This window comes from Notolepis coatsorum (assembly GCF_963971535.1).
Source record: "Notolepis coatsorum genome assembly, chromosome: 16".
NCBI lineage: Eukaryota > Metazoa > Chordata > Actinopteri > Aulopiformes > Paralepididae > Notolepis > Notolepis coatsorum.
The window spans coordinates 21,376,374-21,396,222 of NC_140180.1; the positions used below are offsets into that span (position 1 = coordinate 21,376,374).

Consider the following 19,849-nt stretch of genomic DNA (forward strand, 5'->3'; position numbering starts at 1 on the left):
TAAGTTCTGGAGGCAAAGTGCGTAGAAGACCAGACCTTGCATTAATGTTCTATTTCTCTTTCGAACTTCGCTGGGGAACTTTGGAACGAGGCCCTGACCAATTAGAACAGGCGGCGGCGGGCAGAGGGGGGGATACACTGAGAGCTTGAACCACTGGCCCCTGTGCCCTCATTGGCCAAATGCTCCAATTATCATTCATTCATCCATTCAATCTTTATTTCCAGTATACTCAATAGTAGTTGAACTCATTTACGGTGCCGTTGAGATGTTACATTCACAAGTGTCATAGTGCGTTAATAAATACAGACATAAAATCGAAATAATTTTAAATCTAAAGATTAAAATTTAAAACCGAGGTAACAATTTTAAAACAATTACATATTGTGGTGATTGGTCATCAATGTTCTAAACCGACCCATAGACACTAGAGTGTCTAATTTCAGAGTTGCCTGCAGGGTATTCCATGAGGTATAGGGGCAGAGAAGCCAAAAGCCAAAATCTATCAAATATTTGGGATAATGCAACTCTAGGCACAGTTTGGACATTCTCTAAGTATGGCTTTATTAAGAAACAGATGGCAATGTAAGTTACGTCTCTCTGATACAATGGTGAGTACCATAATTATCACTGGTGATAAATCTAATGGCTGAATGATAACCAGAGTCTAAGGGAGTAAGAGTGGAAGCCGCTACATTGTCTATAAATCACATCTTCATAATCCAAAACAGATAGCAACACTGCTTCAACAACTATTTTTCTGCTAGTCATAGGGAAGCTGGCTCTGTTTCTATGCAAAAATGTAATTTCTAAATGTAAATCCCTCATCAATCCAAATACGAAGGTATTTCTATTCTGAGACTCTCTCGATTCCAGAACCGTTCAGAGTAGATATATGCAAGTCATTATAAACAATAAGCTCTGGAAAACAACATGGATTGAGTTTTACTGCCAAAAATGTAAGACTAATAAGTGCATCTTGAAGGGCGTCAAAGGAGAGTTGTATATATTTAGTGGCCAGTTGCACAGCATCAGCAGTACAACTGTGTCATCCGCGTAAAGGTGTTTCAGGGGTTACACAACTTTAAACGTACAATATGTTATTTTCTGCCGCTAGGGTTTTCTCACTGAAAACAATAACAAAATACTGGGTTTGATAATGTCGTGAAGGAGCATGGGATCATGATTGAACTCACATATTTATCAGGATTTTATCATTGTTGGAACATTTGGGATAATGCAAGTACAAAATACACAACATAAGACTAGTAATTTTTTGAAATTTTTTATGCGGAAATGTTACATATTATATTTTTAAGTGTGAAATTACACTGCATCACACCAATTATGAATAATATATCCAACAACAACAACCACAGCTGTAAAAATAGCGTTGCACATACCATTACACATTCACCTCACTGTCATACAGCCGTATGTACAGATGTTTTGGCTTAAGTCATCAAGCGGCTTCACTGATCTTTTTAACAGCAGTGATGTCATTCTTCAGTAATTCCTCCTCCTCTCATGTCCCTATTCGCATAACGCTGTTGAAAGGCGAGAACTGAAAATAAGTGGACTTTTCGGAAATTGAGAAATTGTATATATTTTTTAATGCCGGCTTATTTATAGCATGTTTATATATAACATGTTTGAAAGAGTCATGGGTTTCATAGGCCCCAGGGTCATGAAACCTGATGACCATGTAGAGAACCATGGCAAATATTCACTTCGAATAAGAAAATAAGTAGATAAAAGTAAATACATAAAAAAATTATATATATATATATATATATATATATATATATATATATATATATATATATATATATATATATATATATATATATGTATAATAATAATTCTGAAGGTTTTCACTCAACAGTAACAATAATCCCCTCCAGTCAGCTGTGATCTTACACTATTAAGTCCAAGTATTTCTTTATTCTATTTATTCTCACAAGTGCCTCGAAACATTAGTCTTCAATAAAGCAGACGTCCTACTGTATATGCAGATGCTCCAGTGATTCACTTTGGATCCTTCTGAAGTTCATCCTCTCCCCTCTTGTACAAGTACAACGTCTGCCCTGACCCACGACGCCATCCTGGTGATAGCAGAGGCCTTCCGGTACTTGCGGCGCCAGCGTGTGGATGTATCGCGTCGGGGCAGCGCCGGAGACTGTCTAGCCAACCCGGCTGTACCCTGGAGCCAAGGCATCGACATAGAGAGAGCTCTCAAAACGGTAAGAGAGAGAGAGTATCTTTTACTGTTGTATTGTTGAATGCTTTGGCAATATTGTTTCCTTTAACATTCGTGCCAATAAAGTGTATTGAATTTAATTTAATTTAATTGAGAAGAAGAGAGAGACAGAGAAAGAGAGAGAGAGAGAGAGAGAGAGAGAGAGAGAGAGAGAGAGAGAGAGAGAGAGAGAGAGAGAGAGAGAGAGAGAGAGAGAGAGAGAGAGAGAGAGGGACATGCTGAGAACAGCAAAGAGGAAAAAGGAAGAAGAATGCTTATTTTCAGAGAACACGTGAAAAGATGTAACATTACCAAACAACATCTTACATTTAGGCAGGTCACTCTGCCTCTATTTCAACATCGTTTCGCTTTTATTTGTCTAAAGAAAACCTTTGTAACAAGCTCAAGGTTCTGATTGGAACAAGTGAAACGATCTCACCCCCGTCGGGGGGCAGATCTCTCGCTCACCTATTTGCACGAGGTACGGCGGAACACGACGTGGGATTAAAATGACTCGTCAGGATGGAGATTTTTCTCCGCGGCGAGAGACGGGAGTGGAAATACTGATAGAGATGGAAATTGAAAGAGAGAAGGGGAGAGCCATGGCATTCTCCTCCCCACCGCCCCCCCCCCCCCCCAGATATACTGAGCTCACTCAAATCCAGACCCTCCTCATTACCATAAGCCCACATATTTTATTAAAGCATATCCGGCCCCCATCATTTGATTAACAGACTGAATGCTTTAAAGTAGCTCCATAGACGCGCGAGAGAGAGAGAGAGAGAGAGCAGCTGCTCTCCGCTAATACAAGCCATAATATATGAAGACGATTTGCCTCTAAGCTTCTCATGCCGCCTGACACGTCTCTCTCTCCCCCCGCGTTTCACCATCCTCACGTGACAGGTCCAGGTCCAAGGCATGACCGGTAACATCCAGTTCGACAACTACGGCCGCAGGACCAACTTCACCATCGACGTGTACGAGATGAAAATAGGTGGGCCGAGAAAGGTAAGCACCAAAGAGCGCGGTCGGCTCTGACCATCCATCCAGTCACACGGTGTCCAGGTCGCCTGAATGCCTTCTACAACATAACTGCATTTCCGCGAATCTGATTGGCCAGGTCATTTCTGGTCATGTGACATGTACGCCCAATCATGGGACCGCAAGTTTCCTACAATGGTTAAGCTTAGGCGCTCTTTCGAAGAAGGTTAAGGTTAGAGTTTGTTCTTAGAGCATGGCGATAGAACGCCTGCCCTGATTCCGACGGTTAAGCTTAGGCACTCTTTCGAAGTAGGTTAAGGTTAGAGTTTGTCTTAGAGCGTGGCGATAGAACGCCAGGTAGTTTGCAGGCTGTTAGACCCGGAAATAGGCGCAGAACTTGCTGTCCCACGATTGGCGCACATGTCACATGACCTGGCCAATCAGAGCGCAAAACCCGAACGCGGAAATGCAGTTCCGTCGTCGAAGGCATACACGCGTCCAGGTCTGTCAGACTGAAGGGCAGAGAGGGGGAGTGCAAGTCTATACGGCCTCTCCCGCTATCAAATCCCGATCCGTTCGGGAACACCCCGGGTTTCATCATCAAAAACCCACCAACAACAGCTGTCAGACGGCAAGGTGCAGCTCATTATTTCAACACGTCAAAGCCGTGAAATATGGCATCCCGGCGTCCCTATATCTATCTGAATTGCAGTTCGTTATGGGGATAGCTCATGCCAAGATGTCATTTTTAGAAGACTGATCATCTACCCCACAAAATAGGCAATGAAAGTTGACCATGTGTTGGCACTCCAAAGCTTTATTTGGTTCTGTTGGAGCCAATTCATCTTACATTTGAAAGGGCGCGTGCGTGCGTACATGCGCCTGTGCGCGAGTGTGTGTGTGTGTGTGTGTGTGTGTGTGTGTGTGTGTGTGTGTGTGTGTGTGCGTGCGTGTGTGCGTGCGTGCGTGTGTCTGTGTGTGTCTGTGTGTGTCTGTGCGTGCGTGCGTGTGTGTCTGTGTGTGTCTGTGTGAGTGAGAGTAGGAAGCCAGTTGTTTGCCTACATCAGTGAGAGTACTGTAGGCTTCTGCAGTCGGGCGTTTGGACGTGGGACTGTCAAAGCCGGTAGGACAGAGCGGAGAGAGTCTTATTTCCTTCCTCCTTGTTATACAGCAGGGTTGGGGCGTGATGAGTTGTGCCCTGAATCACAAGCCCCACAAGTCCGCCCTGCTACCCCGGAGAGCCTGCAATCTGATCTAGCTAGTTCCCTCCTATCAAAAGAATGACATCAGACTATTCCCGGTCCCCAGAATGTAGCAGATATGACTTTCACTCCTCTTCTGACAGTAATTACCATTCAAATAGCCAATTACTGGAAAGCGGATCCAGGAATGCTCCTGGCTGGTCTTCACAACGGTGGTTCCAAGTGGAGAGCTCACATGCTAACCGGAACCATATGACGACCTCTGGTTCTTTCACAACCTCTCTGATTCCAGAGAGACAGCCCCGCATTCCGCAGCTCCGCTCGTTAGCCGGATCACTGTGGGCCCAGTGTGATGTGACGTGTGATTATGCTGCCTGCCTTCCAGCCCTCTTAAGCCCATACTTCACCAATTAGCATCGTACAGCCCCTTCCAGCCATCCTCAGAGCCAGAGCCAGAGAGAGAGAGAGAGGGGGGGTGGCGAGAGGGATGGAGAGAGGGAGAGAGAGAGAGAGAGAGGGGGGGGGGGGGGGGGTGGCGGCGAGAGGGATGGAGAGAGAGAGAGCGAGAGAGCGAGAGAGAGGGGGGGGGTGGCGGCAAGAGGGATGGAGAGAGAGAGAGGGGGGGGGGGAAGAGAGAGGGAGGGAGGGAGAGAGGGGGGGGGGGGCGGCGAGAGGGATGGAGAGAGAAAGAGAGAGAGAGCGAGAGAGAGAGAGAGAGAGGGGGGGGTGGCGGCAAGAGGGATGGAGAGAGAGAGAGGGGGGAGGGAGAAAGAGAGAGAGAGAGAGAGAGGGGGCGAGAGAGGGAGCGAGAGAGAGAGAGAGAGGGGGGGGGGGTGGCGGCGAGAGGGATGGAGAGAGAGATATAGAGAGAGGGAGCGAGAGAGAGAGAGAGATGGGGGGGGTGGCGAGAGGGATGGAGAGATGGAGAAAAGGAGAGAAAAGAGAGAAGGAGCAGACAGGCAGGGCAGTAGTTTGTCAGGACCTGGAGCCCCAGTCACCCCGGTGTGACAGTCAGAGGATGAGGGGGCCTTAGCAGTGGCTGTCAGGAATGATGTATGAGCTGGTATCTGTCCCCGCTGCTCATGGTGAGATCAGGCTTTTGCCTCTGCAACTGTGCTCCTGACTCATCTCCCTACCCCCGGGCCGGTGGCATCGGTGCCCAAACCTCACCGTGGCACTACCATACCCGTAGAGCTTTCTGCACTTTCTGCACAATGACGGCAGAAAACCACAACCGCCGTCGCATCTAGTCTGGACTCCCCGGGGAGGTTCTCCGCTCTTTAGCGCCACCACCTGGTCCTGCAAAATGTCTTCTACCTGATTGTCCCCAAACCTTTCGGGAAGGATCTAAGGAAATTAAATGTCTGCCAGATGTGAAAGGGAGGTGCCTGCCTGCCGACATATGCAACACGTTTCATCAAGAGCCAGACCAGCTATTATTTCAGATGCGCAAACAAACACTTGACATTGGTTTGACTTAAGCAGCTGTATAGCAGAGTAGAGAGTAACTGCAGTGGCAAGAGTGGGGAGTCGAAGCATAGAGAGGCGCTGGCAAAATTATTATGAATTATTGAGCATGAACGCAGTTCCCATAAAACCTGGGAAGCTGAAGGTGGGAGGGTTTGATGTTAGTATGCTGAGCCACTGCCCAGGAGCAGCTCACAGCAGAATCCTTTAGGTTACCTGGTTATCTTATACTGTAGCTCTTGTTAAGCATCACACAAAAATGAATTCTCTGTGATGATCGCAGGGACCGCAGCTCGAATTCCACAGCAGCGTTTTTGTTTTTGTTTACTTCTGCTCATCCACTGCTATTCCGGTCCAACCCAAGAGCAGAGGCATCAGTCCACTTAATACAGTCCACCAAATACGGTGCCGTTTTAACGAGCCCGGCCATGTGGCTTTCCCCGCGACTGCGGTTTGGACTCCCAAGTCCCCCGACACTCCTCTGCGTGCGCGTGTTTTATATTTTGAATTCCCAATCCGTTTTCTGTTTATTTCTATATCCCCTTTATGTATTATACCAGTGTGTTGTTGCCGTTCTGTTTGCGCGAGCAAAAGACACCCAACCGAATTCATCTGATTCTGTTTCTGTGCTCTCTTTACAAATGATAGACAGCGTAACGGACGAGCTAGTCAGAGGGGTGTGTGGGGGGGGGGGGGGGGGGGGGGGGGTGACAGGGAGGGAATATTAACAACCGCTGTTCTTCTCTTTTCAGATCGGGTACTGGAACGAGTACGAGCGCTTTGTAAATATTATGGACGTGCAGGTCACCAATGAATCCTCCTCAGTGGAAAACCGAACGATTGTGGTCACTACTATTATGGTACACTTTCCGACACCAGTTTTAAATGTTTTCACCGTATTCTGCCACTCAAGGTCATGGTGTTAAGATTCCTGACGATTGATACATTCTGTCCTGGGCGGGTAGAACCACATCTCTTTTGTGTTTGCTTTCCATCCACTCACTACAAGTTGAAACAGTCGGGTTGTCCGTCGAGAGAGAGAAGAGAGTGTTTCAACTGTATACGTGTGGGTGTCAAAGCAGTTTGATTTCCCATACTTCAGTGGCCTGTCGTAGCAGTGACATCACAATATTGGTATAAATGGTTGACTCCCATCAAAACCAAAAAAAAAAAAAAACATACAATCACATGCTGTACGTAAGTAGACCTGTCTGTCCTCCTCATCAAGTAAATGGTCAATGACACACTGGGATGGACTGGGGGCGAGGAATGACTTAGAGGATGACGTAGCAATGGTTTTTCACGCCGGGGGGGGGGGGGTGAGGCAAACTAACTAGTATTGGAGGAGGGATGAGAATTTTTTTTTTATTTTATTTTTTTTATTTTTTTTTTGTTCCCTTTCTTTTTATCTCCTCTATCCAATCTATTTTGTATTGACCCTCCGGGTGCTCCGTGTTGAAGTGTACGCCTCTAGTTGAGGAATGACAGCTTTCCTTGGTGTTTTTTTCTCAAGTCATAATCTGATTTCATGGAGAAAAATGTATTATTTACTCTCATTTGCCTCTCATGAAGCAAATCAGAAGTCTGTCTTCCTTTTTGCCAAAAAAAAAAACGGCACCCGTAGAGTAGTTTGAGTTCCGGCACGTTCAATTTCTTCTTGGCAACCAAACGAACAAGAATAACACAGACTTAGAGGGAAAAAATATAAGCTAAAGGAGAATGTCTTGAGAAGTGATAATGGTCCCGGCTATTCCTGCAATAATTAGATTCCAAAAGGCCGACCCTGAACGTTTCTCGAATGCACCGGGAAGCGTTTAGCGCTCTCCAGATGAGGTAAACATGTGTTCTTAATGGAGCTGAGGTGACGGGGATACACTCAACACGGAACAAACAAACCATTGCTCTCGCACTTGCACTCTAATGGTGTATGGCTGTAATGACGATATGCCTGCTCTCTCCGGGAGCGGAGTCCTTTTTGTTTGATAATGGTGATGAAGGAAAGGAAAAATCTGCACTGGAGTTTTGAGGAGGAGAGCGGGGGAAACAGCACGCTCCCACACTCTCCTCGTGGAATCCTTTTGAGATTTATTCATGAGTTATTTGTGTTCAGTTATTTTTAATCTTTTTTTTCTCCGATAGCAAATTATGTTTATTTATTTTTTTCTCTTTTGAATTTTGTTTTCCTTTTTTTGGAATGAAACAGCCTTTCCCTGCGCATTGGTGCAATGTGCTTGAATACAGTATGTTGAGTTACTACGGGCACTCTCTCTGATCCCTCTCCTGTCACTGGCATTTACTTTATGAACCCCATTCCCATCGACCCATCGCCCACCCCACCCCCGAGCCGACCCACACCCTGCCTCCCGATGACACCCAGCCCCCGTTGGAAAAAAACCAAATCCCCCCCCCCCCCTTGTTCACCCCCTCACACACACACACACAAACACTAACTGTCCCTCCCCCTTAATAACCTCCCCTGATTGCACCGCAGAGTTGCCCTTGTGGGCTAATTGAGGGGTTGGGTGCATCAGGCCTGGTGTCTGCTGGCCGCCAACGCTTGGAGAAAGCGTTGTGACCACTAGATCATGCTGCTGATATCAGTGTCTTTTTACTGCATCTGTCTGTTAGTGCCTCATCTGCGCATGTCTGCATGGTCTTGGTTGTACTGTTGTAGTGGCTTCTTCTTATTAGTTTGGGATTGCACATCCATGTGTGTGTGTGTGTTTGTGTGTGTGTGTGTGTGTGTGTGTGTGTGTGTGTGTGTGTGTGTGTGTGTGTGTGTGTGTGTGTGCGTGCGTGTGCGTGTGTGTGTGCGTGCGTGTGTGTGTGTGCGTGCGTGCGTGCGTGTGTGTGTGTGTGTGTGTGCGTGCGTGCGTGCGTGTGTGTGTGTGTGTGTGTGTGTGCGTGTGTGTGTGTGTGTTTGTGTATGTGCGCGCCCGTATGAGTTGTATGTGCGTGTACGTGTGCGCGCATGTGTTGCTGAATGGGTGGGTGTGTTTGTGTATCCGTAGTGCGGGTCCGAATAAACCGGTGTGTGTTTGAATCAACAGGAAGCTCCTTATGTGATGTACAAGAAAAGTTCTATGAAACTGGAGGGAAATGACAGATATGAAGGCTACTGCGTCGATTTAGCCTCTGAGATTGCCAAACATGTTGGAATTAAGTACAAACTGTCCATTGTAATGGATGGGAAGTACGGAGCCCGAGACCCCGAGAGTAAGACGTGGAACGGGATGGTGGGTGAACTGGTCTACGGGGTGAGTACTGGGAGCGGCATTTTTCAATGATTACATGGCAGTTTGCAAGGAACTTCAACATGAGAGGAGATCTCATTACTTCTGTCTCAAGGTCGTCACCAACTCGTTTTTTTTTAAAACTCGCCAGCTCGGACCAGCGTTCAGGAGTCCTAAAACGAGTACTGTATGCTCAGCTGGGCGGGAGTTTTACTCTCAACCCCACTGAGGAGTTGGTGATCATCTCGAGACGGGGAGAATGAAATCATTTCTCAGGGCTGTTCATTGCAATTAATCCTTCGTTTTTGCTTAGGCTACAAATGTGTGCCTCTCTCTCTCTCTCTCCCGCGGTCGATGCAGAGGTAGGTTCGTAAACACGACGGGGACCATATGGCAGGCATACTGTGATCACTTTGATGAATGAGAAATTATATGCCTTTGAAGTGATTGTGCAATTATGTTCATTGTTTGATGTGTATGATGGATATGCTGCGTTGAAAAAATTTACAACTCCAAGAAATTGGCTTTAAAAAAAAAATCAACTGCAAAATGGTGGTTGTGGTGGGGTTGCGCCTTTGAAACAATACGATCCATATGTGTTTCGCTTCATAAAGGTCTGGGCTGGGTTTCCCAGAGCCTCCTTAGTGCTGGTGCGCGCCGTACGCTCTACCTTAAGGTCTTCCTTTTGTTTCCCCAGAGCCTCCTTAGTGCTGGTGCGCGCCGTACGCTCTACCTTAAGGTCTTCCTTTTGTTTCCCCAGAGCCTCCTTAGTGCTGGTGCGCGCCGTACGCTCTACCTTAAGGTCTTCCTTTTGTTTCCCAGAGCCTCCTTAGTGCTGGTGCGCGCCGTACGCTCTACCTTAAGGTCTTCCTTTTGTTTCCCCAGAGCCTCCTTAGTGCTGGTGCGCGCCGTACGCTCTACCTTAAGGTCTTCCTTTTGTTTCCCAGAGCCTCCTTAGTGCTGGTGCGCGCCGTACGCTCTACCTTAAGGTCTTCCTTTTGTTTCCCCAGAGCCTCCTTAGCCGAGGTATATCTTCTGAAAGGTGTACCTTTAGAAGGTGGTCTACTCTTGGTTGTCCCCTTAGTTAATGCGCTCCACTCCAGTCACAGTTTTAGCCTGATTAAGTCAACATTTAGCTTTTCAAAATCAACAGTTGTACCACAGTGCACATCTTGTACCCTACATCTGCATGCACAAATTACATAGTTTAATATTAACCTCCTGAAAATGTATTATCCAAACAACGTTTCTGCGCACGGCACATTATGAGAATGTTGTCGTTTCACCCGTCTATTCCCAGCATGATAATGATGAAATAATAAAGGATAGGGCCTAATACTAATTCTAGTGGAGCTAACTGAGGTCTGTCTGGTTAGGCTACAGTAGTAGCCTGTAGTACCCCGCTACTAAGGTCTATATCTGACAAATTAACTTGATCTTTGAGACCGTCTGGAAACGAATCAAGAGGATCTAGTCGATGATTACCGGGCGGGCTGAGTTAGACCACGTTACGCTTTGCCCACAGAGATATCCTCCGAGCGCATTATGAACGGTTTCATCTTAACATAAAACAGTCTAAACAAGACAAATGTATCTCCTGTTGCAACGTTTGATAATTAGCACGGAATACACGTGGGTCCAAGCGGTTCCCTAGCAACAGGATCCCAGCGGAACTGTCTATAGAGAACAAACATGATGGAATAGAACACACAAGCTTTATTTGCAGAATTGAACACAGGTCTCCACAAGAAAGGAGCATTATGTTATAGAAAGGAAGAAAGATGCAAACAAAAGGAAAACATGTTATACCTCTCCTTGACAAAATAGGTGTTCCTGTCTCTTCCACTTCGACGAGTGAGACGTCCACTCCCTCCCTCCTCCCTGACACTCGCTCCTCTCCGTCGCCTGGTCTTGACAGCCGTCGTGTCTTCATTATTGTGCAACTACCCACGGGTTATTATATAGGCTGCATTAGCCGATCCCAGTGCACAATAAATTAAATTAGCAATTGGATGCATCTGCTATTAATTACACTAATCAGTGATCACACAAAACACAGCGATGAAATGACATGTCGTGTGTCTTCTTTTACTGTACGGCGCGCTCGCCTTGAATCTTAAATAGATTAGCGGGGGATCTTTAGTCTGCCTATAGCGTCCTCTTCTGCGATATTAGATTGACGTGAAATGATTATGACAACACTTTTGTCATATTGAAGCGGCATTCGCGCGAAGCCTTTTATACAAGGGAGATAATCGATCCGCGTGACATCAACGGATACGCTTTTCAGCGCCACGTTGATGGACAGCTCCGACACGCGCGTGTCTTCGAGGCTGTCCAGTTTAGGCAACCGCTAAGATATAGTCTGGGGAAACGCTGGCGGAGAAGCGAGCTCCTTCTGAAAGGTACACCTTAGAAACCTCCGTATAACGTTATGGCACATTGGAGCTGGGAAAGCCAGCCCTGACCTCTCACATTAGCACGGGGGCCGTTTTATTTATTTATTTATTTATTTTGGGACAGAGCCATGAGACTCCTGCAGCCCCCAGGGCACTCAGATCCATCCTCAGAGGCCACAGTAGTAGAGCAGAGAGGCAGAATACAAAATGCATGAGGCTTAGTCTTCTTCATCCGTTCAATTTCCCAGCTCTCAGCGAGAGAGATTGCCTGGTTGATGTGTTATCGCCACCAAATTATCCTCCACAATGTCCACTCCCTATATGAGGAGAGGGGGAGAGAGGGGGGGTGTCCCCCTATCAAGCCTCCATCAAGCATTTTAGGGCCTGCGGTTTTACAAGAGGTGGGGCTGCTGGACTAATGATTGAGCCGGCTTTGACCTTTTGACCGGTAAATTAATTTGATTTTAGTTGTCTTCTAAAGGTTATCGCCCCGAGGCTGCTACTTTAGGCCTTTGTTTCCGTCACCAGTGATCGAGCGCTGCCTAAGCCGACGGGAGGATTAAGTGGTCATAGCCACACTCCCGTGTTGACAGGGGCCCCCGGAAACACGGCCATTTATCGGGTCTATTCGTGTTTCTCTCTCGGTTTGACCTTGTAAGAAAACGCTCCTCCCGGTGTTTCCGTCCCACGTTGTTATCCTACTTTACGTGCGGATGACAATGCGGCGAGGCACAAAGACGGTGTCCTTCAAAACGAGTCGCCGCTTTGAAGAGTATAGCAGATATTTAATTAATCACACGCGAGGTGATTAATTATTTTCTCACAAAGGAAACCCATTGTGGCGGAGTTAAATAATGCCACCGCCTCTAGGAGCGCGGCTGGTAATGCGTGCCCGCGATTGAAGCGAGGAGAGTGCTGGGAAACGGCTTGGAAGGTAAATATATATATATATTAGTGAAATAATACCAGAATAGGCTGTCCTCGAGGCCTCTGGTTGGATTGGCATGTGATTGAGAATGCTGGAGGTGGAGTGGTTTACTACACGGCCTCTTTCTGTCAACACCGCTCTCCAGCACCGCTGGTTAAATTCCCACTAAGTTTACAATGATCAGAAGAGGATTACCGTAATGATTCATTGTGCTGCTGTTTCAATGTGTTGCCGGGACTTTTCTGCTTCACCAATAAATGACCTACAGTATTTAATTTAATTAGCTATTTATATGCAAATTATGTTATGAGTTATTGAAACAGCGGGGGGGGGGGGGGGGGGGGGGGGTTCGTGGCTAAATATGAAAGGAGATTGATTTTGAGGATATACATTCCATTACTTGTACACCTGCAAAGGCCCGTTTTTCGGCATCTCCGAGAGTCCCCCCCCCCCCCCACCCAAACTCGTCCTCCACCGATAAAAACAAAGTTTGGAATTTAAATTAAATGAAAATGTCTAAACGTGGTTCAAACATCCCACCTGCTTTGGGGGGCGAATTATTTCCAAGCTGCTTCTCCGGCTCTTATCTGTGTTTGTATTGTAGGCCCCTGTGAGCTGTGCCTCATCTCTCTCACAATGTGGACTGGTCCCAGTGAAGGAAATAACATAGTATTATTGTACAAATCTCAGTTGTATTGCTCTAGTTATATGACTAAAAGCATCCCGGGGCACAGAACTGATAATAATTTTTTCTACCCTGCTTTTCCTGTTTTATTTTGTTTACGGGGGGGGGGGTGTTGGCCTGCCTACAAAGAGACTTGCTAAGCACCACTGTGGCCTGTGTCCAAAAAAATACGTATATATAAGCTACACATGATAAAAGTTTCCTCCAAAGCAGCATCTTTGAAGCGCAGATGTGTTGTGTGTTGTTGAAGTCACAAACCTAACGCCGTTTTTAAAATCAATTTTCTTCCCCAAAAAAGGATATTGGAATCCGGCACCAGTTGTCTATAATGACCCCCGGGTCTTTTCTGCCGGTGCCAAACTAATACTTGCTGTACGTGTCCCTGTTTCCAGAGAGCAGATATAGCTGTCGCGCCTCTCACCATAACTCTGGTTCGAGAGGAGGTGATAGACTTTTCCAAGCCGTTTATGAGCTTGGGCATCTCCATTATGATAAAGAAGCCCCAAAAGTCGAAGCCCGGCGTGTTCTCCTTCCTGGACCCGCTGGCCTATGAGATCTGGATGTGTATAGTGTTCGCCTATATCGGGGTGAGCGTGGTGCTCTTCCTGGTCAGTCGGTTCAGTCCCTATGAGTGGAACCTGGATGAACAGGATGAGACCAAAGATCCGCAGATGCCCCCGGATCCTCCCAACGACTTTGGGATCTTCAACAGCCTCTGGTTCTCTCTGGGGGCCTTCATGCAGCAGGGCTGTGACATCTCTCCCAGGTGGGTCCGCTCCTCCGACAGACCATAGGTCAGGGTATAATGGAATGTAATGGAACCGATTAGCCCCACATGACACAACGTGATCATTTTGAATCCATCTTCTCACTAGGCGATAAGATGTAATCACTCTTTATATAAGATAAGATATTCCTTTATCGATCCCCTTGGGGAAATGCGGGCGTGGGGGGGGGGGGGGGGGGGGGGGGGGGGGGGGGAGGTACAGGTACGGGCAGGGTAATAGTAGAACACATAAATATAGGCAATACAACTATAGTAAAGATAAGCATAAGATAAGCAGTGTAAACAATATAATTAACTCTGAATATGAGAATATGAGCAAGTGAATACTCTCCTGTCCTGTTTCGCTCTGGTCTTTCCTAACATGAGGGCAGGCGCGTTTCACATTTATTGCATTCGATACGTTTAGCCGTATTTGTCAGTTTGTATACTGAAACACGATGGTTTAATCAATATTTTTACCAGGCTGCGACCTGAATCACTCTAGGCTATGGACTCGGATTACCAATCAATGTTGACCCCAGTCACTTCATACTGTAGTTAGAGCGTATTTTCTATAGAGCACGTTCTGTTACTCCACCTCGGGCTTTCCAAGGGTTTTCACCGGAAACCCCAGACGACTTAATTACTTCAGTGGTCACAATGGAAGGATCAGAGCGATGGCTTTTCACAGAGCGGTCCCTGTGTGTCCCACAGCTGAACGACCCGCTCTGTCTCTCTGTCTCTCTCTACTCCATCAGGTCTCTGTCGGGGCGTATCGTGGGCGGCGTGTGGTGGTTCTTCACCCTCATCATCATCTCCTCCTACACGGCCAATCTGGCCGCCTTCCTGACAGTGGAGAGGATGGTGTCCCCTATTGAGAGCGCCGAGGACCTGGCTAAGCAAACAGAGATTGCGTACGGAACTCTGGACTCAGGTTCCACTAAGGAGTTCTTTAGGGTGAGTGTTGACGGCTCACAGACACTTCTTTGCTGCGTTCGTGGTTTCGTTTGAACCGTCAGTTAGTGTAATACCCAAAACACATCTCTCTTGAGTAATAAAAGTATCGCCTCGGGTAAGTTGATTAGAAAATCACTCTCGTTCCTCGTTTAATTTTCTACCTTTCCTTTTAACTCTTTATCCCTTTTTTTTAATAACTTTTTCTCTCCCAAATGTAGTCCTTTTTTATCCACTTTTTCTCCCATTTTCTATATTTTCTCCCATCCCAATTTCGTATCATCCAATTCAACCCTCCCCTGTCACGAACGCTGTTTCTTGCCTCCCACAAGTCGGCTGCAATGTGGACTAAGTCATACATAGCACGAGTCCCCTCCGATACTTGAGGTAACAGCAGTCGCATCTTTTCACCTGCGCAGCTCGATCTCTCAGTGGCGAGGAGTAACGCGTGGGAGGCTCACGCTGCCCCCGACACTTCCTGATTCTACTGCGCAGGCGCACCAACCGACCTGTAGGAGTCGCTGTCCACAACGCCCGATCCCCACCCATCAGTTTCCCACCCCCTAATACAGCCAATGTGTCCCAAATGTAGTCCTTATGCCAATTTCCCCCCTTGTGGCGCAGTCCTGGTCTTTACGCCATCCTCTGTCGGTCTGGTCGGGGGGGGGGGGGGGGGGGTGTAGACTATACCCAGTACTCGAGTTGTGAAAAAAAAAACAGGGGGGATGGTCAGGGCTGCAGATCTCATGACAAGTTTGGGGGGGGACGCAGAGTAGGGGGGTCCGGGGGCATCGTCCCCAGGTAGAAAATGTTAATGATTTAAATACGCAAATTAAGCTTTTAGGAGTATTTTGAAACTAGAATTACAGAGCGGGAGTAGATACACTACTCTTGATACCACATATTATTGGGGGGGACAATTCATAGTTTTCCAAATTTGGGGGGACAATTTTTTCCTATTGCTAGGTTTTAGTGAGTTTTTCCTTACCTTCGCGTGGGGTATGTCTGGGAGTGTTGCATTAATTTATTTTATTTATTTGAAATGTTTTGGACTTCATGGTGTTTTTGTTTTGTTCTTGATTTATTGTGATGTTTCTTCTTGACTTGTTTAAAGAAGACGTGTCCGGCCCATGGGGACATTAACGTGTGTTGTCGGGCCTTACAAATACATTTGATTTGATTTGAGTGCTGGGTATTGTTGCCATACAGCTTTAATGGTCCTATAACTAGATGCCACCCATCTAGTGCTGAGAATTCTCCCTATGTTCAGACACTGTAATGCAAGTTCCTCACAACATTCGGTAAGCTCACAGCGGTTTTTGGGGAAGGCATGATAGAAAAACACTTTTGTATTTTGTCAAAGAAATCATTCATGCTCCTTCACCGTCAATATTTTCAATATGCGCAAAACTGAATGTTGAAATAGCAGTAATACCATGTTCATTGATAAAATTACATAAGGGGTGAAAGGGATGGGAAGGGAGGATGTCCGTTTTAGAAGGGGGATGATATTGACCGTTTCTATTTCAGGGGGGATGCCATCCCACCTCATCCCCCCTCAACTGGAGTACTGACTATACCACATGCCTCCTCCCTCCTCTGATACATGTGGAGTCGCCAGCCGCTTCTTTTCACCTGAGCAGCAAGGACTGAGAGCGTAATGCTTGCAGAGGTGCACTCTGTCCCCTCCCTGCCGAACGGGTGTCCCCCTCCCGACCGACCAGTAGGAGTCGCTATTGCAACGACCAGGACTAACACCCTCACCGGTTCCCGCCCTCAAAAACAATGCCAATTGTGTTCGTCGGAACGCCTGACCTGAGCTGGGGAGCACCGCCACCGGAGTACGGAACCAACGAGTCTCTGCGGTTGGAGCGCTTTTACCTCCACACTAACCAGACGGCCTACTTTACCTCCAACTTAAAGTGTGTTGCATAAAATGAGGCACGGTGCCAAAGTGGCTGTTTCCTGAACTCTTGTGACACGAATGTGGAATTGATGAGCCAGCGCGCTGCAGTGGGCAACCTTGAGGCACCGGGGCTGTCAGCAGAAAGTGCGATAACAACATGGAACGGTATCCGAGGTGATATAAACAGGAGCCTAATCAAAGCACCGGCATCGGGCTTCAACTCCGAGGGGTCAGCGCATAAAATATAATTAGCCATCCCTGGCTGGCGAACGGGACAGGGTTTAAAAGAAATGGCGCTAAAGGTCAAACACAGGCGTTTGAAACACATTTTAGACGGAATAAGCAATATGTCCATCAACATAAGGGACTTATCCGTGCGGTTAAGTCGTGAATTGGTTAAGTCGTGAATTTGGCCAGAAGTTAAACAGAGTTTAACTCCTCCTCCCACATCCTCTCAGTATATTATGTAGTTAAAAAACATCGCTTGTCTTTTGGGGACGTACGCACGTTTTTTTTGTGGTATGATTCATAGATTCGGCACGATCGCCTTTGTGGTCCATTCCTTTTGCATCTAAGAGCCGTCGAGCCTAATACGTTTAGAAGAGAATGAATGAAACAGCACTATGGACTGTGGTGATGTAAAGCGTTATGACGGCTCTTTTATCTCGCTTTGTCTCATTACTCATCAGCAGGAGAGAAACTATTCATATGCTTCACAGCTGCGGCCCGTTGGCAGAGTCCACACTTCATTTGTATTACCCCTAGGTTGAGTCATTCATGACAACAAAACAATACAAAATGAGACCCACATTTTCCAGGGAAAAGAAGATGGTTCAGGAAACGCAGTGTTTGTACATTATTTACAAATACAGTTCCATGGTATTTAATAGGCCTCTGGATTATTATAAAAACCCCAAGCCTTGAGAAGTTACTGGACTCATATGGGGATGCGATGGGCTGATTGATATGGTATGAAGATGCTGATAGCTGCGCATGTGGCACATGGCGTATACCACAACAATACTTTTGTTTTCTACAAAGGATCGTTTGTACAAAGCCATCCCAGCATTTTCCTTTAAGTACAGATGATAATTACAGGTATGTGTCTGTCTGTGCATCTGTCGGAGAGAGCTGAGCGACGCCAATTACAGGTATGCGTCTCGCCTGACAACGGAGCTACCATGGGGTCTGTTGGTAGAACATTCTGAGGGGTGTTCGGAGTTTTGTAGTTTACGCTCGTATTCCGTATAATGAGTGTCCTAGTTAGCAGCCCCAAGTCTTCAAATAGGAAATGACATGTGTGAACTGCTATTCCAAGGGACTTTTAATTAAAACTGCAGAGGGCTGACGAGGAGGGGGAAAAAAACATACTGATTAATGGGAGTTCAAGTTCTACTTCAGATCTGGTTTTCAGGAAATACACTCCGGCTTAATTAGACCCATACGGCATCAACCAGCTGGAAATTTTAAATCAGGACCAACAAGACATATGTCATCAGCCCCACCCCCCGGCTTCAATATCTGATGATGATGATGTCACCTGATTTTAAGATACTGTAGACAGCTGGAGCAGAACTTAATAATGTCATAATGTCAATATATTTATTTTTGTATCTGCGCTCCACTTGGGTAGGCAACAAGGACAGATGTTAGACACCCTAATACATATACAACATAATAAAACACTCTCTCAGTGCACAACATGCGTTTACACTGCTGCATTTGCTCTGCCCCCCCCCCGAGAAACCCAAGAAAATAGCTACTGTAACACTGAATTAGGTCAACATCACTCCTCGCCACTTGCCATATGCTTGTATTCCATTTTCCATCCGAACAATGAATACAGGCTACAGCTACACATGAAGAGTCTTACTATAAGAAAAGCTCTCTCGGTTTTGCACACAGTAGACGGTCCAGATGTCTACTGCACTGGACCAAGTAGGACAGCTGGCCCAGGAGACACTAGTACAGTGTGCCCAGTAGAAGGACAGCTGGCACAGGAGACACTAGTACAGTGTGCCCAGTAGAAGGACAGCTGGCACAGGAGACACTAGTACAGTGTGCCCAGTAGAAGGACAGCTGGCCCAGGAGACACTAGTACAGTGTGCCCAGTAGAAGGACAGCTGGCCCAGGAGACACTAGTACAGTGTGCCCAGTAGAAGGACAGCTGGCCCAGGAGACACTAGTACAGTGTGCCCAGTAGAAGGACAGCTGGCACAGGAGACACTAGTACAGTGTGCCCAGTAGAAGGACAGCTGGCCCAGGAGACACTAGTACAGTGTGCCCAGTAGAAGGACAGCTGGCCCAGGAGACACTAGTACAGTGTGCCCAGTAGAAGGACAGCTGGCCCAGGAGACACTAGTACAGTGTGCCCAGTAGAAGGACAGCTGGCACAGGAGACACTAGTACAGTGTTCCCAGTAGAAGGACAGCTGGCCCAGGAGACACTATAGTGTGCCCAGTAGAAGGACAGCTGGCCCAGGAGACACTAGTACAGTGTGCCCAGTAGAAGGACAGCTGGCCCAGGAGACACTAGTACAGTGTGCCCAGTAGAAGGACAGCTGGCCCAGGAGACACTAGTACAGTGTGCCCAGTAGAAGGACAGCTGGCCCAGGAGACACTAGTACAGTGTGCCCAGTAGAAGGAGAGCTGGCCCAGGAGAGACTAGTACAGTGTGCCCAGTAGAAGGACAGCTGGCCCAGGAGACACTAGTACAGTGTGCCCAGTAGAAGGACAGCTGGCCCAGGAGACACTAGTACAGTGTGCCCAGTAGAAGGACAGCTGGCCCAGGAGACACTAGTACAGTGTGCCCAGTAGAAGGACAGCTGGCCCAGGAGACACTAGTACAGTGTGCCCAGTAGAAGGACAGCTGGCCCAGGAGACACTACTACAGTGTGCCCAGTAGAAGGACAGCTGGCGCAGGAGACACTAGTACAGTGTGCCCAGTAGAAGGACAGCTGGCCCAGGAGACACTACTACAGTGTGCCCAGTAGAAGGACAGCTGGCGCAGGAGACACTAGTACAGTGTGCCCAGTAGAAGGACAGCTGGCCCAGGAGACACTATAGTGTGCCCAGTAGAAGGACAGCTGGCCC

The 19,849-nt window shown here is 47.1% G+C and overlaps 1 protein-coding gene across 1 annotated transcript in view; it reads left to right on the plus strand.

The window, feature by feature from the left end:
- LOC311242921 (glutamate receptor 3-like) overlaps positions 1 to 19,849 on the plus strand; it is a gene marked incomplete at both ends in the record, with an annotated part of 166,302 nt that overhangs the window by 135,675 nt on the left and 10,778 nt on the right. Inside the window, 7 exon segments of the mRNA XM_084331986.1 lie at positions 2,072 to 2,074; positions 2,076 to 2,240; positions 3,140 to 3,244; positions 6,639 to 6,746; positions 8,937 to 9,143; positions 13,524 to 13,897; positions 14,656 to 14,854. Coding sequence (XP_084188112.1) covers positions 2,072 to 2,074; positions 2,076 to 2,240; positions 3,140 to 3,244; positions 6,639 to 6,746; positions 8,937 to 9,143; positions 13,524 to 13,897; positions 14,656 to 14,854 — 1,161 coding nt within the window.